Below are 26,221 nucleotides of genomic sequence, written 5' to 3'. Positions count from 1 at the left end.
CCCCCAGCCCCATCCCTCCTGTAGTGGCAGGGGGGGGCATCCCCTCCACCCCCTCTCCCCCCGACAGCCCCGGGGGCCTTTGGATAAACACGTTAATCCTCAACAAGAAATTACCCAAAAAAGGCCATTTTTGAGCCTCCAGATCAAGCTCCCCCCATTTTAGGGAGCCCCGGGCTGAATCCTCCCCGGTTCGGCCGAGGTTATCCCGGTCCTCGATCCAACCAGGGTCAGACCTCAGAGCAGGAGCCGAGAGATTAGACGCCTGCGGCAGAAGAGGAGGCAGGGGGGGCAGAATTAATCCCCTCTCGCCCTCATCTCCCCCCATAAATCCAGCCTGGCCGCCGGGATTGCAGGATTCGGCCTCAGGGAGCGAGGAGGCTTTTGGGGGATCGACCCCGCCAGATCCCACCGGGATCTCACCTTTTCCCTGCCGGCAATCTCACCTCCTGGTCCATCTGATGCTTCCCTCTCGGCTCCCAGCTGAGGCTCTTCGGGGCAAGTCACCCTATTTTGGGGAGACTCACCCTATTTTGAGCACTGGAGCAAGGCGGGGGGGGGGTGACCTCCTCCTCTTCCTCTCTCCGCCATCTCAGGGCTCCATTGCATCCAAAGGCGATGCCAAGCTCCAGCCAGGCAGCAGTCCTCACGTTTTCAAACAGTTCGGGCATCTCCATGGGGAAGGAAACCAGCTCCAGCAGTACTCATCCCCCCCCCCAAATAAATAAACTAAACATCTCTCGCACTAACGACCCCTGGAACAAAGCCCCAGTGGAAATATCCCAGGAAAAGACTTCTGCCCCCCCCAAAAAATTCCCCCCCCCTTGAGGAGGAGAAAGACATTTGCTGAAGCCCATACGTGTTTGCTTGATTTTATTAGGACCGACACATTCATCGTATGTCACAACTTCACCGATCGATGAGCTTTAGAAAATAAAAAACCGAAACTGCCAGCGCCAGCCAGCGAGATAATGGGGCTTATATAGTAACACGTCTGAAAAAGGCATTAAATGCGTCCTCCCCCGTCCCCGTGTCCCTCCCCGTCCCCGTGTCCCCATCCCCCCCCCCCCAACCTCCCCTTCCCCATTCTCACAGCTTTGATTGTATCCATAAGCATGGTTTGACAAAAACAAAACAAAACAAGTTTCCCAGCTGCCAGGTTATTCTCACAAAGAGGCTAACTAGAATGCAAAAAAAAAAAACAACCAAAAAACAACCACCCCCCCCCCCCAAAAAACCCAAAACAACAAAAAAAAAACCAAAATAAGAAAAATAAAAAGGCCAGGAATTATTTTAATGTTAAAAAATAAAATAAAATAAAAGCAGATATGGCAACGCTACTAGTAAAGTGGAATACATCACAGAAACCAAAGTCTTTTTGCAGGCAACACTGTTTGGAGAGAGGAGAACACTTGATGGGTGAAAAAAGTGAAGTTCTAAATTATATACAATAGTATCTAAGGGTGGCTTTGAAAAACAGTCTCCTTTAATGTGATTCAACGTTTAACTTGCCGTTATCTATTGCTTATTTATTCAGATCCATAATAACACTTGAGAGACGGATGTGTAAAAATGAGACACCGTGGAATAAAGAAAAACCAAAAAAACCCCAGCTTCTCATATGAAAACGCCACATGTACGTGCTCGTCCGATGTGGAATGTACCTACAGTCGTTTCACGGGCCGGGGGCTTCTCCTCGCCGCGCCACTCCGGTAGGAAAACCGGCCGGTCCGTCCGGCAAGAGAGCCGGGACATGCTCGCTTGCTGGGGATGAGCTTGTAGAAAGCGCCCCACGAGCCTCTTTATCACCCCAAAACTCGTTTCCAGGCAGAAAAGTCCGACTTGCCCGGCTGTGAACAGACAGGATCCGAAAACGTCTGGTAGCGAGATGGAAAAAAGGGGCGGAAAGCCCTAATCCTTATGAAGGACGAGACTCAGTTGTTAAATTTTAAGGGGTATCCGATGGCTTTTTCCAGGCACTCTACCAAAGAGCCGGCGGAAAGAAAATCCCTCTCCACTTCCACAAATTTGATGTAGATGGATTTGGGCGACACGCCGGGCTCTACGACACAGTTCTGAGATAAAAAGGCGTTGATCCCGACCCAATCTTTGCTGAAGGTTTTGGTGTTTGCCTGAAAGTGTAAAAACAGGCACTGCTGGAGAGTCCGGACCTCGGCAATGCCGAGGTAACAGTAGATAATCCGGGCGGATTCCATATCCACCCGGAGGGAGGCTTGCGGTGAAGGGACCTCCAGCTCCCCTTGAGTCTCATTGCCAGGATCGGGCCCCCTGTGCTCGGCAAGAGGGGAGGGGGGTTTCTCGTGGCACTCTTCGTAACCGATGGCGTACAAGCCGGGGCTTTTGGGGATCCCTCCCGGTAATAAATACTGAACGATGTTTCCTCCGGTGGGTTTGGAGTGAGCGATGGGTATCCAGTCGATCTCCATGTGCAGCTCGAGGCATCTGGCTTCGCTGATGGTGATCTCCAGGAATTTGTAATAAACGTTTTTCCAGTTCATTTTCTGCACTCTGGTCATGATAACCCGACCCTCCGGTTTTTCCGAGTTGAAATATTCCCGGAGCCGCTTGCCGAGGGGTACCTGCGAGCTGATCTCCGCGTAGTGGTAACGAATATCCTCCTTCCAGCGGGTGTTGTAACCGATGCCAAAAATGGCCAGTTTGTTAGAAAGATGTAGCCTGGAGAAGTCCGTCCAGCTCTGAAACAGCTCCCACTTCAACTGGACCGACTCCAAGATTTGCATAATATTCTGCATGACGTCACGCTTCCTGGAAATTAAAAAACACGGAGAGAAGGATAAAGGCATCAGTAAACCGGAGCTGCAAAACCACCCCAGCGAACGTACCGACCTTTGGGAAATATTAAACCCTTCCAGCTTTCTTGGCTGCTTTTTAGGCAGTGGGTATTTTATTACTATATACATCCTAGTTAGCTAGGTGAGTTTATGGATTATAACACCACACTGACGTTTTTTTTTTAATTAATTTCAGCAAAACCAAAGAAAAACCCAACCCAAACTCCTTCCGGTATCTCCAGCAAACTGCAATCTCTGCTGGAAATGAGATTTCGTGCAAAAAGTTCTGCAGGAGATAACCCGGTAAAGAAAATGAGAGCTGATAAAACCCCAAGTTCAGCTTCCAAGAAAGATTTCTGCTCTTACCAGCCCCCAAAACCCACACGGTGGAAATGTCCTGCTCCTACCTGTGCCGCTTCAGAGTAATTACAAGCAAACACGTGTCTGGTGTCGCTAAACAAATGCAAACTCTGTTACTGGGTTATTCTTTACAGCCGTGCGTTCCCATCGGCACACGGTCCGTCACAGATGACCGGAGCTGCATCCCTAATTTGCAACCGCCACTCAAAATGCTTCCGCCTCGTCATTACTCCAAAATTCACGTGAGCAAACAGGGCTGTAATTGTAAAAACTACAAAGCAAGCGCCAAGCAGCTCTGAAAGGCTCAGTCCCAGCACTGGATCAGAAACAGGGCTCAAGGGACCAACCCCACGGAGCAGACTATGCCGGTGAAGATGACCTGTGCCCGGGCACAAGCGACCCAATAACCTGCTGCAGGATGGAGAGCAGAAATCCCTCTTGGATAGCCAACAAAGAAATCCCCACGTTTCCAAAGATTTCTTTTCCCTCCCGGTAATGGCACCGGCATCAAAGCGAGTTTCCACGGAGGGATTTACACTTTGCTAAGCAATCGGGAGAAAGTGTTCACGTGTGCCTGAAGCAAGCTGGAACAGCTTCCTCCAGGATGAATGAGACACTTAGAGCGTAATTAGCTAGTAGGGAGAACTACTAATTTTAGGACTTATTGTCCTATAATCAAAGCTGTAGGAAGATAATGTGACTTGTTTGGTAATGGAGAAATCTCTCTTGGTCCAACAAGTGGGATTTAAAAGCTTGCTCCGCGCAACTCTCCTCCCTTTTATCTGTTGCGCCGCATCTGTAAAGCTGAACTGCAATGGCACAGGGGTCACCACATCCCCCCGAGGGTCCTGCCTCCTCCCGTGTCCCACCAGCACGTTCAGCATCTTTAGTCCCCATGCCAGGTGACACCAGTCTTCTTCTGCGGGGCATGCACAAACTTCCCTCCTCCTGCGGGGTCATGAAGATCGCTCCAACTCCCTAAAATCGGCCTTTCCCAACAGCTCCCCGATGGAGTTAAGCATGAGGCTGGCCAGGACATGATCGTCTTTAAGCAAGAGCAGATATGACGCCGCACAAACGGCATAAGGATACTCCTGGGGTTGAGACTGGCAGCTGCATTTCTACCCAATAAATCCCTAAGTGGATCAGAAGGTGTCTTTCTTCCATCCTATCGATATAAGGGTTCAAAGAAAAAAGGTTTGGGAGCTGCAGACCCTTCCCACGGTGCTGGAGAGGTCCAGCCTCACAGCCTCTCACCTCAAAAAACCTGCTTCTGTAGGTGCAAATACAACGCACATGATTTTGGGAAGGTTCTCAAAGTCCTTTAGGTGATCTGGTGCCTCCGGGACAGACTGCAGGCACTGGGCTTGGGACCACAGAGCTCTGCGTTGAGCAGTTTGACGCAAGACGGTCGGTGCGCGCCAGCTCTGCAAACCTCAGGTGGGGTGTCCAAGCTCTTCCAGCAACAGGTCTGAGCCATCCAGGCCCAGATAGCTCACTCCGCACAGCAACGGGAGGGACCGCAGCCATCGGCATGCTGCCTATCTTAATGATCTAGCACCAGCAACCGCGCCAGAAGGTTCCCGGATAGGCCTTAAAAAGTTGTTTTGGCAAGCGCATCGCCGCCGCGCTCAGAGCGTAACTGAGTTTCTGGAGCACCGAGGAGGGGACCTGCTTGGCGAGCGGAGTTGTGTTTGAGCCAGGGGTTTTGAAAAACTCCTGTTGCATCATCAAACTCCCGTTTCTTATTTTAAGTTACTTCTGAGGAGTCATTTCCACTTCTCCCTGTCTAGCAGCAAAAGAGAAGGCAAGGAGAGAAATACCGTACAAGAAAAATGCAGATTTACCCCCAACCCATTTATATTTACACAAACACCGCGGCAATACTGAACCATCTCAAAGCTTCTCTACAGCTTCCCCGACACTCCTTCAGATGCTGAGCAGCACAGCGTCGCTACGCTTGGAAAATGTCTTTTTTAGACTTTTGGAAGTGGAAATTCACCTTCTGGGGACAAGACAGACAAGGGGACCAGACAGACAAGGGGACACAGTAAGCGCTGGCTCAGCACAGTGCTGTTTGGTAGCAGAGAGCCTGTGTTTCACCGCTGTTATACAGTCATTCGACTCTAGACAGACAGCTGAACTCAATTTAAAGAAAGCAGTCCCATCCAAACCCAGAGACAGGAGAAAGCAGCGTGGGTAGATTTTCATTCAACAGTGAAGGAACAGAGTTAAGAACCAAAAAAAAAAAAAAAAGCCCCCACCTTTAATAATTACACTATAAATACTCTCGCTAAGTTTAGTTCAGCACAAAATAGAGCTGAAGCTCTGGTGAAAAAAAAAATTAGTCACTCAAACTGCTCCTGCTGGGAAGAGGAATAATTTCACTAGAGATGATCACTGGTAGCACCTTGTGGATGGGAGAGGAGAAGGGCTTTCCACAGAGGGAATCCATCACTTTGAGCACAGAGGAAGCAGTAGGGAAAAAGAAATTTTAAAAAGCTTTGCTTTTCAGTTTTAGCATCTCCTCTTACACCAGGACTCGGTGGCTCGGCAGCCGCCCCGCTGCGCCTCGCTTTCCCAGGCTCTGACCAGCACCTCCACGACTCGGCCAAGCAGAGTTATTATAAGCAGTAAGAGTCAAATCATTACTATTATTTATTTTTCAATGGAAAAATCCGAGCTAGCAGAGGGTTTACCCTGTGTCAGTGCTGTTTGTCACAGGGCAATCTCATTTTTCATCTGCAGAAGGTGCCCTAGAGCTGGGTTTTACCCTATCGTCAAACCACAACCTCTGTGCTGGAGACTGGCCATCTGCATTTCTTTCTCCTCGGAAGCTTTTGCAATTCAAATGAGGAAAGACGGGAGACAAGACTGGTGCAAATTTGTTCTAAGGCGCTGTTTCCAACCAAAAGCGGACTTCAAAGAGCCTGAAACAGCTGGTTTCAGTGAAGGACCCAGCTCCCCAAGCTTTTTCTAGTTCATCTTCACAAAGCCCACAGTGAATAAAACTGCTCCTCAAATAAACTTAAAATAGCAGAACAGAGTCTTAAGTAGCGTTTCACTTTTCAAAAGAGTTTATTTGGAGGCAGCAGTGTGCCAAGGGGATGCAACGGTGAGCAGACGTGGGGGAGAGTCCAGCTGACGGAGCACGGGACCTGGACACAGCTTCGCTATTGCTCTTCGCTTCCGATGCTGCCAAAAATAAGGCAACCCAGGAAATATGGGAAGTCCTTATATGTCTTCAGAGGCCAGTTATTTACTACCTGAAGTTAAGAGACGCAGCGCTGTCCATGTTAATAAGCTGTGCAGCTTGCTTGGAGATGGAACGCATTAGGTTTGCTGGTGTGTGATCAGGTCCCAGTGCTGGCTGAGCTGGCAGGAACAGCTGAACTCCTCGCAGGCAACAGGAGTAAAGCGAGCTCCCTCTGTTTCTGCAGGTCTGTGGTCAGCTGATAGCGACAGCAGCCTCACACGTGTGTGTTTTATCAGGAAAAGAAGAGCCAGAATAAATTCCAGCACCCAGAGAGCTCAGCAATAGGTTTCCTAGAGCAAGCATCTCGGCGGCACTCTCCCGCCCTCTCTGCTAGGAAAATAATGTCACGGTGCACACCTGCTCCTGTGGTTTTCCAGAAGCTGCTTAGCTGCAAAAATCCTTCCAAAAATCCTTCCAAAATCCCAGGGGAAGGAAAGGGGGAAGCAAAGACAAGATTTTTAGCAATACACGTGCTTACAGTCCAGCATCGCCACATTGCAATTTCTCCACATCAAAAATCACAGCACAGGTTCAGCAAAGAATCTGAATGCACTACCACTCCCTCCGATTTTATTGAGATTATTTCTGCTGAAAATCTGCACTTGACCAAGAACGCAGATGAACTGAAGCCCCACCTTCTTCAAAGTAAGTTAGGTGTATTTTAAAACATTGGCCAAAGAGGTGAAAAAGTTTGGCATCTATTTATTGTCTGCGGCTTTTAAGAATAGACACAATTCTATTTTTTGAAGATAATAAATAAATACCCAGCTTATCTTCGTATTAGCCACCCTTCTCCTGACTGCTTTTAATCTACTAAGTCAGAGTTTAAAAGGTCCTTGCTCTCATAGTGGGGGGAAAAAAGTAATTTTCAGCAAATCCGTCTTGGAAGATACTTTGCGCTTTCTCCGGGCACGTAAGACGGGCTTATCACTTGCGCGCTTCACAAAATGCCCAAGAGTTCAGAGACTTCTGTGCATTTTACAGGGAACTTGAGGGGGGAAAAACTGACCAGAAAACTCTGAAAGGTCTAATCTACCAAATCTAAACCAGTCGTCCATCTACACAACAAAAGCTGGAAGGGAAGATTCAGGCAGTCCGAGCCTCCACTTCAGAAAATTCAGGATTATTTTCTATGCAAATCCCTAAAGCATGCCTTGAAGGGTAAAATTATCCCAGAACAGTCCTATGCAACTGTTCAAAAAGGCAGTAATAACGTTTATACTGAAAATGGTTATTTTTCTCCAGGTGATCCCTGAGTTGCTAAACTGAATTTGCTCCACATTAAGAAAAAAGGTCACCTTTGGGTACCGTGAAAATCCATCTGAAGTGGGGAGTTTGACGAAGCTAGGCCATTACAATGGAAGCTGCTTCTTTTATTATTTTTATTTTTTTAGGTTTTGGAGGATTTTTTCATTCAGTTATAGTAAAAAGCCTCTGTTGTGTTATTAACCAGGGTCGCTAAGTTAATATATACAGTGCTGATGACTTCCTACCCTACAGAAGCTTTCCAGCATAGGAAATACCAGATTGACTTCAGATGACACTACAAATTACTGGTGGGGGAGCTCATGTGTGCAACCCACCCAGAAGGGTCTGCGAGCCAATTTGCAATGGCTCACTCCCATCGTAGACAGAGCTACAACCACCCTGTGGGTTTTAAAACCCTAAAGGTCAGAAGAAAGTAGCCCTGGTCCAAGTAATACAGCACAATTCCTTCCATTTTTCAAAACGCTCTGTGTTATTGTTGGCGAGGCAAGGGAAATTCACATGCTCAAAGCATTCGAAACGCTCCAGTATTTGTCAGATTAAACCGATCCAAAAGGTTAAAAGTCAGCTCCGGAAAGTTATAAAAATAATAATAATAATAATAATAATAATAATAATAAGTCACCAGCTTTGGCATGCCTTCCCACCAAGGAGGGGAAATGCATGAACTTTTCTTGCAAGCATTACTCACACCAAGCCAACAGTACACACTACTACTGGGGTGCTGTGTCCCTCTTCTTACTCTTTCTTTCCTCCACTCCTCCTATATTCTCTTTTTTCCTTACATCCAAAGGGGCAAACTTCAGGCAAATGGAAAAAAAAAGAAAAAGCCAAACCCAAGATTACAAATAGATCCAAGAGTCTGGCCTCATGTCACGATACCCACAGCCTGCCCACACACAGCCCTAATGAATCTGCTGCATGTTTTATCCACATTTTAAGTCCTTGCATTCACGTAGTAACTCTTGTTTCATTTGTTGAATGATGAAGCCAAGAAGAGACAGAGTTATGAAGCTTTTCAGATGTTCTGAGGTAACTGGAATAATGCATAAAGCAGATTCAACTGTATGAATAGCCTTGCACAATGTATTTATAATTATAATCAGAAGTTTCAAATATCCTCCCCTCCTGCACAACATCCCCAGAGAAACACATTCCAGGGTAAAACTTTCATAAATTACTTACTGCGTGTCTTCTGAAGATTCCTGTTTTATCTTTAATGTTCTTTTTGTGGTAGGCATTTCATCTAAAAGGTAAAATTCCAACACATAATTACTTTTCAAATAATGTTCCCGGGGCTTTTTTTTTTTTTTTAAAGGCTGAAATTAAATAAAAAAATAAATCAGAGCTGCTTCCTAAGCCAGCCAGTCCACTAAAGTTCTGCACAAGACAGCTCCAGTTCCTAAATCCTCCATAACTGAAGAGTATTTTGTTTTCCTTGGAAGAGATGTGGTCAGTTAAGATCTGAATCGATCTCTGCAAGTGCAAGACCTTTTCAAGGACAAGACTACAATTCCTGCTATTAAAATCACAACAAATTTGATTGCAAACTACATTGTTAAAAAAAAAAAAAAGAAAAAAAGACTATTCTGCTTTCAATGGCACATTTGAAGAGCAAGCACCCGAACAAATGCATCTGTACTGCATTTAGATGTTGTGTGCTAAGTGCTTTTCTCATAACTTCTCTGAACATTCAGAATATCGTCAGCCCAAGGGCACACAAATATGTCCGATTTGACTGAAGGAAAACGGTGACAAACGAGGAGACCGCAGTTTCACTCACCAGAACGAGTCAAACTACAGGGAATTAGCCATCATTTACATACGTTTTGTAACGTTGTCCTCTCCCCACCATTTCTCTCCCACATATTTCTGACTTTTAAATCCCCTGGGGAAGAAGGCTGAGAGAACCAGAACGCGGTTAACAGCCAACTTGCAAATTTTAACGTTAAACTGTGATTTAAGCCTCTTTCAAAGCATCCCAATTGACCAGTCCCTTGAACACAGATGTGTACAGATACGTGACTGCATCTCCTCTCCCTGTTTCATCCTACAAATCACGAGGGGGAGAAAAAAACCTTATCGCACCAAGAGCCTTTACCAAATTCACCTTCTACTGCTTCGCTTGAGTCTCCGTTGAATTTGATCAACTTAAAGTTTCTGTCGTGAAAATAAGCCCCTGGCTCAGGCAAGGGAGGAACATGCACCCGTAAGATCAGTGGCTCAAGAGATACAAACATGCTTCAAGAAACCCACTTCTTCACAAGACTGCTCAGATCAGTGTGTGTTTTCAATCAAAAATGTAGTACCTTGCTCCGTTTAACAAAGTTCAATAAGCCACAAGCAACAACCAAATCTCCAAACTAAATGAATATATCGATTCTTGTGCAGAGACACCAATAATTCAGGCAAGAAAAGCATGCGGAGGAGTTCGGGTTAGGTCTCAATCCTGGAATGTGAGCTTGCTTGCCTTTTTTTTTTATTTAAAAACAGGCCACACATCTGGATATAAGCATATTTACATGTTTAAAACAAACATACCAGTTAGGGTATACATAGGAAGAAGAAGCAACATTTTTTTATAGTCGTCGGTATTAATAGCAGCAGTTTGAACTCCTGCTCATAATTTAAGCGAATGGTGTTTGAACGGTAACACCAGGTTCAGCTGGTGCCCACAGACCTCCAAAGCAGGGTACCACTGAAAAGGGAAAACAGCCTCCTAATCCCACGAGGGGAAGTAAAATGGAGCAGGGGAAGGAGAAACAGGGAACGTGTCACCTCCTCCTCCACCGTTTCTGGCCACACAGCCCTTCTTTCCTCCTGCTAGGCTCTTTAGACTCAAGTCCTGATCCTAAACCACTTTGGGAACCACGGTTTGCTTTTGATGATGAACTGGGGAATTTCTTTCCTTTTTCTCCCCCAGGACATCAGGTGCTCAGCATCTTCAGCATATTATGTCAGAAAAATTAAAGTTGGTACTGAGATACGTATGAGCACAGAGCCCAGGCAAAATCAGAGGGTGGAGACGCATCAACACGGCATTTCTTACCCAATTCCTGTTCGCCGGTCTGGTAGCAATGAAGATCCTGACTGTGGTTTCCCCAGTCCTCCTGCGAATACTCCTCCATCGTGCTGCCGTCTGACTCCAGCTCCTGATACAAGCCGCTGCTGTTGATGAGGACGGGCTGGCAGGGCTGGGAGTCCCATCCTCCCTGCCCAAACACCTGCTCCAGCTGTTCAAATGTGTAGCTGCTTTTCCTCTTCCCAACACCGTGCTCCTTCACGCGGCTGTAGCACCTGCGAAGGGTCTAAGACAGAAAAAAGCACGTTAATCAGGCAGCAATGGGTTGGAAGAATGCATATTCACTTGCAGACAGTTACGTGGCTGCTAGGTTTTCTTGTTTCATTTTTTTACTTCTGCTGATCAGTATTTGCCCCACACTCACGAGCTAAATGCAATGCTCCCGAGCTAACCTATACCCGCCAGGAAGCATCGTGTGTATCCGATGTTCCCACTGCAGCAATTTAGCGTTAACATCTATGACCCAGGACAAAGTTGCGTAGCAGCTACAGGTTCATCAGATTTAACTCAGGTGATTTATTCTCTTCCCCACTTCAAAAAAATCCCCAGATCTGCTATGTAACATAGGGAAAAAAAATAAAATAAATATACCAAGAGACCCCCAGTCAGAGATACCAACCAGCCAAGAGAATGCACACCTACTACGAGGAGGAGAAAGCAGAGCTGGTGTCGTGCCCACAGCTTGGAGAAGGTGAAGCAGGGAGGAGAAAGAAAGGAAAAGAGAAAGAAGAGTCCCCCAAAGCAAAGACGGTCCAACCTTCCTTACTCTGGTAAGAAGACACAAGGTACAAAATGTATACGCCTAAGCTATTTAGCTAGGAAAATATATATTACTTACATATTTTGCATTCCTTACTAACTCACTCTGTCTCTTGTGAAGCTGCTGAAATTTAAAAGAGGTCAAATCAATAATGCTCCAAATTCCCAGACTTCGATATCAAGCATTAAGTAAGAAACAATACTTAGACAGCTCTGTCTAATAAGCCTTTAAAAACAGTGCTGAGGCCGGAACCTCCCACACAGACAGATGCAAAAACCTGGTCTACTTTTGGTGATCCCTTTAGCATCCCGCACCGACGGCTGAGCTGTGCATCACGACAGCGATGCAAAGCCGTATAAGCCTACCATTTCCATCCACATTTCCCCCCTAATCCGGAGCAACACACAACTATTCAGGGGTAAAAAAATAAAAAAATAATATCAAAAAAATCTTTATGCGCATCCCTCAATGTGGTTTTAATTCTACCAGCACTCTAGTTTTGAAAGATAATGATGTGCCCCACGTTTGCTGGATCTTGACGGTTTTCAGATTGGTAGAGTGCTAGAAAACTTTTTTTTTTTTCATATTAAATTTATTAGATTGCTCAGGTTCTAGCTTGAATGGCAAAGCTACCTCTGGATTTCAAGAGGCATTAACTTGGGAAGAGCTAGTCCTGTCGCTTTGCTTTCTGGAGGACGACCATAACGGACTTTCAAGCACATCATTGCAAAAACAGCTTGGTTTTTTCCCCCCAAAGGAACCTTTACATCTCCAGAAAGTTCAAACCTACCTAATGCTCCTCATATACTGGTTTAACAGCACCAGCGGGAAAGGGATAAATTTCTAACCAGTTTCCTCATGATATTCAGAGCCTTGGGGGCAGAAGCAAAACTGCTAAGCAGCAAGTCAGTTTTACCCTGCTGTTTCAAAAAAAAAAAACCAAAAAAAAACCCCAACCCCAAAACCAAAACCACAAAGAATACAAAATAAAAAAAACCCAAACCATGTAAACACACAGGCAGCAGTAAGACCAGAACTATTCAGTGGTTTAAGGTGGAACCCTTCCCGATTCTGCCACCAAATTGGACACCATCAAATTTTAAGTTTCCGTCTGCAAGTGGGATGAAAAACAACCGGCTACATCAACCTGAAACCAAGGACCTGGCCAAGAAACCTGTCGATATTCACTGCAGGCAGACTGGGTTCCCTAAGGCAGGGGGTACAGATAAACGTGGTGGTTAAAATTGGGCAACAAGAACCCCTTGGGAACAGCGAGGCAGTTTTAAATGGTCCGGTTTGCCCTGAAAAGTGCATTGGAGGATGCATCGCCCAGCTTTTTCACTCCAATTTCTCTCCTTTCAGCTCAAACCTCACCAAGCGATATGGGCAAACTCTCATTTCACTCTCAGACTCTTTCTAAAATCCACCCAAGTTAGATTTTTGGAAATATAGTTCCCAAACCCCAGTTCTTACATCTGCCCTGGCTTATCCATCGGAGTTAACTGCAGACTTAGAGCCTCTAGCTGCATTTATTAGCAGCCTTTAAGCTAAACAAACCGTCTCCAGCACAGTTAACCAAAAAATGTCAATACTCTTGGCCAAGCCCTCTTGGGAACATTCGACATCCACAGTTACTTGCTCTATTTTAAGCGTGTGCTTCAAGCATCTCTCTCTACCAATGGAGTTATTGAGTATCTCACACTGGGTTGTAGCCTAGTTGTAATTATTTCATTCAGGCTGCAAACTGGCTTATTTTACCACGAAAATAATTTAGCATCAAGTCAATGGAGACTCCTACAAGAATTAAAGGGAGCAATGCAGAAAGTGGGCAAAAATAAATGAGCAATACTCTCATTGCTCATTATTCTTGCAAGTCAAGAGTACTTTTGAGGTTACTGCCTAGATGCTTCTGGACCCAGCTGCGTGAACCACTTTTCACCTCCGCTTCTGGCAGCAGATAACCTGAAGTTTGAGTGAGATAATCTCAAATTTGGTGCTTTCAAAAGCACCAGAAGGCCTGTGGCCAAGCAGCTGGTGGTTCCTCTTGGTCTTGTTTCCTGGAGAATCGAGATTCCCGCTAGCTCCTTCTTCTTGGTGGCACTCCCCAGTTTCTCCAACAGGCAGTCCCTACCACTTTTCTAAGTGATGTTCACCTCCGAATAACACAGGTCAGCTCTGTTTCATGGATGCCCACAGGCTTCTACGTGGCAGGGCTGAGGTGGACCAGATCGATTGCTCTCCCTCTGCAGTCGCCTGCACCTCCCACAACAATTTTCTTCAGAGACCCTGGTAAGACCTAAATAATTGTTCAGACTTCAGGAAACCTCTCCTGGAGATTTTATAGCACTCAAGGGTTCAGACACCTTTCTCCCAGCAGGTTATTCTGATCACCAAGATTTAAGATCTAGGTTTTTCTTACGCACCTCCTCTATTCCTCCCGGTGTCCGGCTCAACTCCTGCTCCGTGGTTCCTAAAGTGCACATACATATAATGATACAGATAGACAAGAAACCAGTAAATTTAGGACAAGTAACTGAAAACAGACCTGATAACTGCCCAGTGACTGCACAGACTGGAAGAGACCGAGGCTTTTGCTTACTGTTCTGCAACCCTGCCTGCAATACGAAGACAGATTATCCCTGCTTAATTTATAATTATGAAGTTCAAAGGAGGAGACAGTCAAAAAGCTCAACATGGACTTTCTCACCATTTCTAACTTACAAGCCCTCATCTTCTCTACAAGCGAAGCCACAGGAGAACCAATCACTCTGCAGGAACTGCAGCATGATGATCAGAAACACTGGTCAGAAAAGCCTTGGGAAGCGACTTTGAGGAAGGCTGTAGACACAGTCCTCCTCCCAGCAAAAAGTCAGGCGAGGGAGAACCACACCACAGTGAGCTTTTTACGCATAACCCCAGAGATGGTCCAACAGAAGAAACTCCAGATCCCTGATCTAAGCCATACTCTTACTCGGCGAGACGCTACGGGCTCCGCAGAGCAGTTAAGTAGCATACCTGCGTGTCCATGTTAATCTACTTAAGTCTGTTAAATGACAGCAGCTGGCCTAGAAGGGGTCCCAATGGCACAGAGCACCACTTAGCACAACGTCCAGCTCTGAAGATGCTCTTTCACTTAATGGGAGAGCACTCTTGGCTTCACATCCCAAATTAAGAGCGGCAGTATCAAATAGCTTCCTCCCTCATCATGCCAGGATACCCACAAGCAACACGAGATGAAACTAGACTGGGACAAAAGAAATGGCTTTTGAAGCCTGGAGTGGTTGTAGGGCACATAGGGATGGCTGGCAGAGTGAAAGATGTTGCAGTCTTCATTCCCGAGTTGGATGGTAGGAGCACAAGGAAATAGAACTGACTACAGGAGTCAGATAGCTCTGCTCAACTTGCTAGCTCATGGAGTTTTAGGTTAAAAGATGCGTGCAAGGCAGGAGAACATGAGACTTATGTGGGATATTGCCACATGGAGCCCTATTTCTGCGGTCTATCCAGAATAAAAGGAGGAGAAAGAGCACCTTAAACTCTCGAGAGCGCCATACACCACTGCAGAAAAGTAGCTGACAACTTCAACATGTCTCCAAATGAGACACCATGTCATAACACTCCTCTGCAAAACACAAGCAGCCCCACACAAACCCCCACTTAAAACTCTGCAGGTGTGCACTGCAGGAGCTGCCACAGACCTGTCTGCAAAGGCTCCAGCCCCACAGGTGGCTGCACATCTGCCAGATCATTGCACTCGAGGGGAGACATGCCAGCAGTCAAAATAAATCATGCTTTGCACCAAAGAGCGAAGCCTCAATCGTATCCTGATGTGCCCAAACGCACAGGGACTTCCTGAAGGATTTGGCTCTGGCCCAAAGGTCTCCAGTACGGAACAAGGAAAGCGATGGGAGTGTCCTGAGAGGAGAAGGGTGGTGAGGGGGAACACAGACAAGTTGATCGTCTGATCGAGATAGGAACCAGAGATCTCTTTGGACAATGACTTGAAGAGGCAAAGTCACCCTAGAAGACACAGATAAGGGATGTCAGTCAAGGCAGGTAAGGCACATGTTTTTAAGTTAGGTTCTAGCTCTGGCTAACTAACCCAACAAAAAGGCACAGCGGATTTCCCACCACTGCCAATTTCTAAATCACAATTGAATATATTAAAAAAAAAAAAAAAAATCTCGCCTGGACAGCAATTATCTACAGAAGCGCTACAGCCAATTGTAGAGGTCAACCTAGATGAGGCACAACTTTGCCAGTGACTGAGAGGGAACGAAGCCAGGGTATAACGAGCTGTAGCCCGGCTGGGGGGAGGAAGTCGTGCAGTGATACATGGTGCCGAGACATGATGAACTTCCCCACAGTGGTGGCAGGCTACACCTCGCATCTCAGCCACCTGCAAAGATGGCTCCATCAGTTGCTGCTATTAGAGAGCTGAGAATAAAGTTATTCATACCCTTCTCAGAGATTTGATGCTAATCAGGCTAGACATCTAGAGAGAAGAACTCTCCAGTATTGCCTGCGGAAAAGCAGACGGCTGGGCACCTCCATCTCTCGACGTACTGAGCTCCTGGTTTAAGACAGCACTGGATGAAAAGAAGAGTAACTAGTTAGAGCTTGAGAAGGCAGACCAGCAAAACCCTCTGCCATGCCCATACCTACCGGGCCAATGATGTTTGTCTCTGTAAAGAGTTTAGATGGGATGGATGCGTCCTACTGACAGAGCTCGGCTTGCAGAGACGCACAAGTAAGGTTCAGCCTAGTCCTGGCCCGACCTGCTCAAACCCATCACTACTTCAGAGCGATAAAGGCCACAATTGAGTAGATTGTCTTGCCTTCAGAAACACACTTATTCCTAAAAATCAAACTTGAAGTTTCACGCATCCACTGTGATCAGGACAAACATCTTTATGCCACCCACAAAGCCTGCCTTTCAAGAAGAACCCAAACTGCAGCGGTCTGGACCAAAGAGGTCTGAGATGTACTCAGCAGGTCACATCTCCGCTACCAGTAAGCCATGAGAGACCATATGGACCCAAATCCCTCCTGGTTCTCTCTCTCAAATGCACGAGCAGAGCGAGGCCACACGCCTCTGTCACGTCCCAATTTCTCAGGACGATGACTCAGGTTTGCCGATTCCCAGGTCAGGATTAAGGTGAAACGACACCGGGGATCCTTCAACTCACAAAACTCAACTTTTATTCGCTCACAACAAGAATTGGCATGCTCACCACAAAAATTGGTGTGACACACAGTAAACTGTGTAACATGTGCTAACCATACATCACCAAACATATACTACAAGCCTTGCTTATTTGGGAATCAGGTCAGGGAAGTCAATAAGGGGAGCCCTCCCATTGAGTCACGAGGTTCAGAGCAGACCCCCTTGCTTTCTAGACTCCTCCTTAGAGAAGGGCCCAGGGGCGGCTGGATCCGCTCCTAGTCCCAGACTTGGTCAATGGTTTATGTCTAAAGGGATGAGGTGTAGGGATTGTGGAAAAGGAAAAGGAAAGAGAGAACAAGACAGAGAGAAAAAAAGGAAGAGAGAAAGATTTCACCGGTCCTGGGTCCAGCGTTGGTTCAATCAGCCAAGCAGTCCCATTCTGGTGGGCTTGCACACCTGGGGCTTCAGTTTGTGTCCTTTTATCATCCTTGCCCCTCCTTCGGGCAGGCGCTCAAACTCATTAGGCTAATTAGGTAGCCTTTGGGGAATAGGTCCGTGGGCTTGGGTGTCATTTGGGGAGTAACTTCCCCCTCCCTGCAGATGTGATCTTTGGCCATGCACGGTGAGCTGCCCTGTTCAGCCTGTCCAAAACAGCATTATCAGAGCACGGACATGTGCACCCTCCGGCACACCTTCCCCCTCCCGTTGCTGATGGGCACTGATCAGCTTCTTTTCACCTGGGGTTCCTTGCTGCAGAGTTCCTTGTTATGCAGAATTAGTCGTTAAGCAGAACTTGCCCCACCACAATGTTTGAGACATTAACTCTTTCAGCCCCTCCAGAAGACAAAGAGCAGCACAAACCTGCCTGCAGGTGGGAGGGAAGATGCTCCTCTCCAAAACAAGCTTCGGCCAAGCAGCAGAAAGCATCAACGCGGGTGGCACCACAGGGGAAACTTCTCACATAGTTCAGAAAGGTAAAAAACTTTATGCATACCATCCTAGAAGTGTGTCGTTGCCCGTTCTGGGGTCTCTAGGGGAAGGTCCTTGCCACTCGCCTTCAGCTGTGTTGAGAAAACGTTACCAGTGGAGAGCAATATCTAAATCCATGGGAAAAGCTGGAAGTGAAATACCAAAGGTGGCTTGAACTCCAATTTTCACCAGGACCAGTGGTCAAGGGCTGGTAATTGGTGAGACCACAGCACTCCACAGAGCATCATCTACTTGGCCCCCAAATTTATGCACTTAGTAGGATGGAGCATAACCTGGAAGAGTAATGAAAGCAAATCTGCCCCCACACTGGCGCTCGAAGCTGTATGCTCTCATACCAGCTTCATTCTGCTGAGCATTTCAGGTGCATCCAGTCACTTCTGAAGTAAATAAAATCCTCAATCAACCATCCAACACCTTCTGCATCATTGCTGGTGGCACCCTTTCCTGACATCAAAGCACAGCCTCTGCAATAACGAGACACCCAAAATTTCCAACTGCCTGCATGTGCTGGCTAAGAGCAAGTGATAAAAATCAGAAGGAGGGGTTTTAACACCTTCCCAAGTCCTCCATAGTCAAGGAGCACAACAGGGAAAAACTGCATGCTCCCAAACTAAGATTTAATGTTCAAGTGTAGCAGGTTTGTCCTTCTGCAATGAGTTCCTAGCCATCAACTGTTTCTGTCTCAACAGCATAACCTGCCAGTTCGGTCCCAGCTCCCCCTGCGAATCATTTTGCACCCATGCAGTAAGCGGCGGATGACCCAGGTACGCCAGAATGACCGGACCAGAGTATTATAGACACACAACACAGCTCCAGAAGCCACTGGACAGTAAAGACACTCGTCCTGCACGTACAAAGTGAGACAGATGCCTACTGGCACGACACTGCCCTGCAAATACCCCGGCCGAAGAAAGTGGGTGCAGCTGCTCTGTAAGAGGGTTCGCTCCACATGATACTCACCTCCCAGAGATGCTCCTCTGCTGCAGCCCCACAATACATCCAAGAAGGAGTAAAACAAATAAATCTGTTCTTTGTCACTGAAGAGTTTATTTTTCCCAGCTTATAAACGTCAACAGAAAGTTGCTCCCACCCACCCAGGCTCGTAAGATCCTCCAGCGAGATGTTAGGCTGCTGGAGAGGATTCAAGGAATGACAAGGAATGAGCCAGCCTGGAAAACCTGGTGTATCTGAATCTATTTAAGCCAAAGAAAGATCCGGAGGTAACTTGAACACCGCCTGCACACATCACAGCTGGTGGAGCTGCCCGGATGAGGATCTGGGCCTGAGATAACAAATGCAAGACAAAGATAAAATGCATTCAAAAGACATAGAAGGCAAAGCCGTTTTGAAGGTGGGTAGTTGGCTCGTTGCTACAAAATGTACCAATGCTCCATCATTTGAGATGTTCAAATTAAAAGACAGCCACTCTGCTTAACATTATTGGACCCAGCGACGAAATTCTGGGTGAAATCCAATCTCCAATATCACACAGGAGGTCAAACCTGATTACAGCAAGCATTGCTTCTGAGATAGTCTAGCTAGCGCAGCTTTTCCTTCCTTAAAAACAACTTCACACAAGATTTAGAAACAGATTGTTTACATCATAAAGCAGGTAAAACCACAGCCCCATTTAAGCCACTGCTGTCACTGCTTTACATATAGCTTAAAGCAGGAGAACACCAACAGCAGATATTCAGGCGTAATTTTTCATTCTTTCCCGTTTGATGTGGGTTCACGGCATTTGCTTCTCCCCTTTGTACCTACGCTCTCTAAGTGTTTAACCAGTGTCTTCAAAGTATTTATTTTTTCCTTTGAAAAATAAATTACATGCTTAGCGGACAACCACAACCCAGCAGAAACCTCCAGTCACCCGTCTGGGGTGAGAGGGAGGTCGCTACGTACAGAAAATCCAACACCAGGGCAGTGGGACTCGTGAATTCCTGCAGCCGGGAGTTAGATGTTGGAGCTGCTCCTCTTTGAATAAATGGCTTGGCACAGACTCTGGGGAGCGGCAAACAGATTTCAACAGCTCGCTCGCAAAATAAAAGCAGAACCCGCATTTCTGCAGTAGCTGAAGAAACGACATGTTAAAAATGCCCCTGAATTCATTTTAACAGTCTCCCGACGCTGAATGGCAACTTTTAAGGAGGGATTTCTCTCTGCTCGAGAAAGGCTCGCTAGCTGCAACTGCAGCCAGTGAATTTCTAGCACCGAAACACTCTCGCAGCTCAGCTAAGCAAAGCGCTGTCAGAAGAGCGAGTCTTTGATTTCACCTTCCATGAAGAAACATGCGTGCAACAGAAGCGGAAATTCTTCCATGGATTTAAAAATCAATGCATAAGATCCGGCTGGAGCACATTATTTCAAGAACACTGCTTTAAAATAAAACAAGACTTTATTGCCTGAAAATTACCCTTGACTCACATGGCTCTGCACTCGTCAGCGGCAACCGTAAAACCTGAGCTCACCTGCACTTTCCCAGAGCATCCCCCTGCCCTTGCAGCCACGCGCGAAGGCTGAAAGAGGATGAAACGATGATGTCCCAGTGTATTACCCAACGGAAAGCGACCTCAAAGAACATATACTGGGTACGTTGGCTTTTGCCCTTCAGACGGCAACTTCACAGCACGAGGCAACAGCTCATTTTTCCGCAGTTAAAAGCAGCTCGATTTAACAGCTAACCTCCTGCTCTCTGGCTGAAACAACGTCGCCAGGCAAAGGGCACAAAATCAGCACGCAAGTCTGGAAAGGGTTTTGCAAATATTCCCTGTCTGCCTTAAAACACCAGTGCTAAGGTCAAAGCTTAAAACTTAAAGGCTCTCCACGCACTGCTGCGGAGAGGCGACAAGTTTTGGCATACACAAACCAGCCTAATTCCTTGACCGTGAATACGCAAGAGCTGGGCTGGACAAAAAGCATGTGCACTTTAGTAAACGACTCTTTAACAAGAGCTACGTGTCATAGGGACAGTCAGAATGTATTACTAAACAAGCAAGGATTAAGGATACAACAGGACGAGGAAACTACAGAGCACGAGACAGCTTTTCCAGGAACCCAACAGACAGAAATTGAGATGTTTCAATCCTCCTGCAGCTCCTGATTGCCGAACCCACCAGTCCCCTGACCTCAGAGCCACAAAGTCGGATTCAAGGTCTCTTTCCGAAGGAAGAAACCAGGAAAAGCTGCTGGAACGGTTACGTGTGAATCCCTGAATTTGAAACAGACACTTCCAGAGTGGCTCAAACCCAACAGCGGTCTCATTCCCAGCTTGCAGGCCAGTGCTGCTTATGTGCAGAAAAGCACATGCAGATGTTAAGAGACAGACGAAAATCTGAACGGGGACCTTACTTTGCATCCTGTTTGAATTAGGAGAGAATGCATCTATGCGATACAACTGGAAAACTTTCTTCTTCGGAGGTGACTTTTTCCTTTCCAGCTCATTTCTAACTCACTCTTCAAGATTTGGCAGAGTCCAGGGAAGGCAGGTGTCCCGAAGAAGGCCAATATCGAGTTCTTATCTAAAACGCATTTATAAAGTAAGTTGAGTCCGATACGTTTTAAGCACGATTTACATTTATAATACATCAGCAAATCCTCACGCTACCTTCCCTTGACGGGCATTAGGTATCCTATAAAATCACGGAAATACGGAACATTATGGATAGTAAATGGAATAAGGTAGCTATGCTTTCCTTCATCACCATCTCCCTGGTTTTGTTTTCAGCTGAGACAGCCAATAGTGGAGGACTACGAAGTGCCTGCGACCTCCCCTTGTTCCAACAGTGCATTCAAGTCGTCCTACTCTGTCTTAAAGATGACTTCAGGCTTTGACCCCTCCACACCCAGAAGTGATTTTTCACTCTTGGTCGAGCATGAGAGTCAAGCAGCTGATTCTGCCTGGAATCCTACAAAAATTGGGATTTTAGGCTTGGCAGCAGCTACCGCAACTATCTCAATAATCCCTGTAACAAGGTCAATTCTTGGCTCTCACAAGAACCCCCAGCTTTCAATGAGTGCTCGTTTCTCAGCAATTCCAGCAAAAAAACCTACTGCAAGCCCAAAGGCTTTGGAAAAAGCCACATTTTTGGACCTCCAGACGACTGCACCGACAAAGACCCTCGCAGTGGGGATCCAGGACACACAAAAGCTCAGGCAACAGCACAATAGGTGTGGGACAACACAGTCAGCTCCTGTTCTGGAGCGTGTCCAAGACGCCAAAAGCCCACCATGAGGGTCTTTACCAACGAGCGCTGGACACGGCTGACATTGAACAGTTGTTCTTCACCGGGCAGACAGCCCAAGGACAGGCCAACCTTCAAACAAGTACAGGCACAGGACAGCACACGGATGGAGGGCTGACAAGTCCCTTCCAGCTGGATCCTTCTACCAGACGTTACGGTACGGAAGAAGAGTCTGCCCCGACGTATTGCGTGTTGATCTAGAAAAATCTAACAGGTCTGTCAAGAGCTGCTCTTGGAGCCATTGCAAAGTGATAAATACAAGCCTTGTGGTCTTTTATTCCCTCTAAGCTGTTTGATAGGTACGTGATGTGTGGTTTCTTTCAAGCTTGAACATTTCGGGAGCAAAGATGTGTTCAAGCATCACTTCTTAAGGGAAAGGGGGAGAACTCCTCCTCTGCAAGAAGCTCACAAACTGCTGGGAGGACAGGATCTTCCAGCAGTCACCAAAACGCTTGCTCTGGCCCCAAAGCAGCCACTACCCACGACCAGCTCCATCCAAAAGCATCGACTGAACCCGAACGGCCAGTTCTGGGCTGCTTTAATAGCGAGACTTCTCCTCACAACCTGCTTAGCGTCCTCTGAAGCATTAATGGTTGCAGAGCCTGCAACCAAAATTAGGGTAGCGGTCCTCTACAGCTGCTGCATAGACTCCCACCACAACCCGAAACCATCGGAGTCTTGTGGACAAAGCCAAACGGCCTCAAGAAACTTCTCCGTCGCGCACCAGCCTCTGGCAAAGCCCAAAATTTCATGGAAGAAGCGATTTAAGCGACAAGCGCCTTGAAAGCCACTGAGGAAACAAGGGTCTCGAAGAGATTTCACGGTGCAGCAACATTCCTCTCCAAAAATACTTGGATGCCTTCAAGGGAAATAAAGCCCTCAGCAGCAAGTACACAGAGTCAACCAAACACCATGATGAAAATACATTAAGAAACTAAAACAGAAGGGGAGCTTTCTTCATTTCGACCACCTACTTTCAGGGACGAAGGTTGTTCTAATTAACAGAGATTGAAGGGCGAGTCTCTCGCTTATTCCTGAGCTTCCTCAATACTGCAGACTCCCTTACTTCACATATTTTGCAAATCAAAGGCCGCCCGGGTGTATGCACCTAGAGAATCCCAGCCTGGCTGGGCTGGCACAGCTGTATTTAACAGAAGAGAAACAAACAGCCTCACTGATCCCTAGCAATAACAAGACATTACTTTTTTTAATCAATCGGCATTTTAAGCGGCTGCACGGGCAGCCTAAAGGGTCACAAAAGGGGAAAGTGAAAGCCGGATGGACCTCGGAGTGTTTAATTCACCCTTCCAAGCTTCATTCACATTTATAAACTGAAAACCCGCAGCGATTCCCACCCCATCCACGGTCCCTCCAAACATCTCCTCTTCGTGTAAGTGGGACGTGCGAAGCGGCTGCTCCCAAGCCGGACGCCAACCCAGCCTTTCCCTTTTCCCCAGGGAATGATGCAGCTGGAAAGATCCCTCTTTAAACCCTGCCGCCAGAGGAAATGCAGTCCATCGGGCTGTTTAACGCGGCTCAATTATTAAAGAGGTTTCTGAGACCGCAGCACGCTCTGGTGCGAACCAGGGGAAGACGTCGTACCCTGTAAAGCAACTCCAAAGCAAAGGAGAGAGCCACAAGTGCAAGAGGGCAACCAGAGCCCAAGCCGCCCCTCGTTACTGGAGTAACTGGGAGCCCCCTTTTCCCATGGGAGCTTCAGGGAGCAGCTAGTGCCACCCCCTCACGGACAGAAGATGCTGGAGGACACGTAAGGGGACTGAGTCAACCCACCCAGGGCTATGGTGTCCACCATGCTCGGGGCTGAAGGAGGCAACCCAGGGGATGCGGTTCCCCAAAAACCCGGGGGAAGGGATGCTGCTGGGGCCTGTCCACGCAAGGGGACCCGAATAGCTGGGACACTGTGTCCCTCCCCACTCAGGAGCAAAGGATGCTGCCACAGCCCACCCACGCAGGAGGAACCGTGTGGCTGAACCCAAATGACACAGCACCTGGATCGGAAAGATGCTGTTGGAGGCTGCGGGTGCGAGGGCTGAACACACAGGATGTGGCACCCAGCTTGCTCCGGGCCACGAGATGCCAACCGGGTGCTGCGAGGAGCCAGGCAGCTGAGGCCAGGGGACAGGGTGCCTCGCACCCAGGGGTGAAGGCTGGGCTGAGCCCAGGGGACACCCACAGCCAGGGCCAAAGGACGCTCCAGCAAATTGCCTGCATGGGGAGACGCTGCCGGGGTGATCCCAGGGGACGGGGTGCCTCGCTCCCAGGGGTGAAGGATGCTCCAGAAAATTGCCTGCGTGGGGAGACCCTGCCGGGGTGATCCTGGGGAACGGGGCGCCTCGCACCCAGGACCTGGGCTGAGCCTGGGGAACACCTACAGTCAGGGCCAGAGAACGCTCCAGAAAACTGCCTGCGTGGGGAAACCCTGCTGGGGTGATCCCAGGAGAACGGGCACCCCACACCCAGGGCTGGAGGATGCTCGGGAAAACTGCCGGCCCGGAGAAGCCCCTCCGAAAGGCTGAGCCCGGGGGACTTGGTGTCCCCAAGCCCAGGGGATGCCCCCGCAACAAGGGCCAGAGGATGCTTCGGGGGGGGGGGGGGCGGGATCCCGAAAGGATCGAGCCCAGGGGATGCGCTGCCCCCGCGCCCTGGTCCAAAGGATGCTCTGGCGAAGGGTTCACGCGTGGACAACCCCCGCCCCCCGCCGGGGAGTCCCCCGTCGAGTCCTCCCCCCCCCCGAGCCAAAAGACGCCCCGGGAGATCGCCCACCCTCGGGCAGGCGGGACGGCCGAGCCCGGGGACACCCCCACCGCCCTCACCCCCCGGTCCCCGGGGACGAGCCTCCCGCCCCCCGCCGGGGTACCTTGATGCGCTCCCGGCACTGGGAGGGGGTGCGCTCGTAGCCCAGCTCGGCCAGGGCGCGGGAGACGCGCTCGTACATGGCGGGCCCGGGGGCCTTGCTGCCGAAGACGGTACCGGCGCCCTCCAGCTGCTGGTACCGCGCCTCCACCAGCCGCTCGTTGCCCCAGACGGCGATCAGCGCGTTGGTCTCCGCCGGCGTCCAGGACATCCCCCGGCAAGCGGCGGCGGCGGCGGCGGCGGCGGCGCCGCCCGGCGAGAAGGAGACGGAGGGCGAGGCCCCGCCGCGGCCCCCCGCCCCGCCGCCGCCGCCGCCCCCCAGCCCGGCCCCGCCGGCCGCCGGCCCCGGCCCCGGGCCGAGGGGCGAGGCGCCGCTGGGGGTGGAGGGGTCGGAGAGGCTGGGGTTGCCGTCGCTCAGCGCTCCCGGCGAGCCCGGCGACAGCACCTCCATCTTGGGGATCTTCAGCGGCGGCTCGGCGGCCGGGAGCTGCGAGGAGCCGCAGGACGCCGCCATATTGGAGATGCCGGACCGAGCGGGCGGAAGTGACGAGGGGCTCCCCCCGGCGGGAGGGACTTCCGGCAGCCCCCGGGCGGGGGGCGGTAGCGGCGGCGGCGGCGGTGGCCGAGACGGCGGGGGAAAGCACGTGCCGCCGTCGGCGGGGGCGTGGTCAAGGAGGGGGTGTGTGGCCGTGAGCGGGGAGGGCAGGGGCGGGGGCGGGGCTGGCTGCGAAGCGGGCGAGGTTCCGCGCGAAGGGGGCGTGTTTCGCGGCTGGTAGGGGCGGGGCGTGCCGCCAGGGGGTGTGGCGGCCGCCGAGGGGGTGTGGCCACGCGAAAGCGGGCGTGGTTCGAGGGAGGGGGCGGGGCTCGACAGAAGGAGGCGTGGCCAGGGCTAGGGCAGGGAGCGGGGTCGGAGCTCGGCTCGTAGGGTGAGGGCACGGGCAGTGGGCGTGGCTCCCGGCAGTGGGCGTGGCTCCCGGCAGTGGGCGTGGCAGAGTCCCCAGGGCGCCCGTAGGGACAGGGACCCCATGTGCACGGACGGGGCGGAGAACCCCTCGGGATGGAGACGCCCCAAACCCGGCTGCGCTGCCGGCGACCCGGGGCTGAGCACCCCCCAAACGTGGGGCTGAGCACCCCCAAATGTGGGGCTGAGCACCCCCAAACCTGGGGCTGAGCACCCCCAAAACATCGGGGCTAAGAATCCCCAAAACAGCAGGGCTGAGCACCCCCCACACATTGGGGCTGAGCACCCCTACATATTGCGGCTGAGGACCCCACACACGTTAGGGCTGAGCCTCCCCCACACTTTGGGGCTGAGCACCCCCCATTTTTGGGGCTCAGCACCCCTAGACATCAGGCCTGAGCCTCCCCCCCACATTGGGATCGAGCACCCCCCATTTATTGGACCTCACCCCCCC

The 26,221-nt window shown here is 49.3% G+C and overlaps 1 protein-coding gene across 12 annotated transcripts; it reads right to left on the bottom strand.

The window, feature by feature from the left end:
- Positions 1 to 1,270: 1,270 nt before the first annotated feature.
- On the bottom strand, positions 1,271 to 25,393 carry MSANTD2 (Myb/SANT DNA binding domain containing 2). 12 transcript variants are annotated; one of them, XM_052786268.1, is made up of 6 exons: positions 15,994 to 17,554; positions 13,958 to 14,004; positions 11,613 to 11,657; positions 10,742 to 11,000; positions 8,878 to 8,938; positions 1,271 to 2,784 (listed from the first exon to the last, which is right to left on the bottom strand). In XM_052786268.1, the coding sequence occupies exons 4-6, from the start codon at positions 10,818 to 10,820 to the stop codon at positions 1,932 to 1,934; spliced, it is 993 nt and encodes a 330-aa protein (XP_052642228.1). In that variant the 5' UTR covers positions 10,821 to 11,000; positions 11,613 to 11,657; positions 13,958 to 14,004; positions 15,994 to 17,554; the 3' UTR covers positions 1,271 to 1,931. The 12 variants fall into 12 exon arrangements, 9 of the variants coding, with proteins under 9 accessions (XP_052642228.1, XP_052642225.1, XP_052642226.1 ...); XM_052786265.1 differs by lacking the exons at positions 13,958 to 14,004; positions 15,994 to 17,554 and adding an exon at positions 24,811 to 25,367; XM_052786271.1 differs by lacking the exons at positions 1,271 to 2,784; positions 13,958 to 14,004; positions 15,994 to 17,554 and adding exons at positions 5,971 to 6,837; positions 24,811 to 25,371.
- Positions 25,394 to 26,221: the final 828 nt, after the last annotated feature.

The sequence above is a fragment of the Harpia harpyja genome, chromosome 4 (assembly GCF_026419915.1).
Source record: "Harpia harpyja isolate bHarHar1 chromosome 4, bHarHar1 primary haplotype, whole genome shotgun sequence".
NCBI classification, from domain to species: Eukaryota; Metazoa; Chordata; class Aves; order Accipitriformes; family Accipitridae; genus Harpia; species Harpia harpyja.
This window is presented reverse-complemented; position numbering and strand designations above follow the sequence as displayed.

What these genes read in the sequence shown, in the direction of transcription:
- MSANTD2 (XM_052786265.1), bottom strand. Translation starts at nt 25,320, where the DNA reads ATGGCGGCGTCCTGCGGCTCCTCGCAGCTCCCGGCCGCCGAGCCGCCG. An exon ending in AGTGCCGGGAGCGCATCAAG is followed by an intron (nt 11,658 to 24,810) that starts GTACCCCGGCGG and finishes TTTAAATTTCAG; the next exon opens with CAGCTTCACAAGAGACAGAG. An exon ending in TAGTAAGGAATGCAAAATAT is followed by an intron (nt 11,001 to 11,612) that starts GTAAGTAATATA and finishes TTTCTGTCTTAG; the next exon opens with ACCCTTCGCAGGTGCTACAG.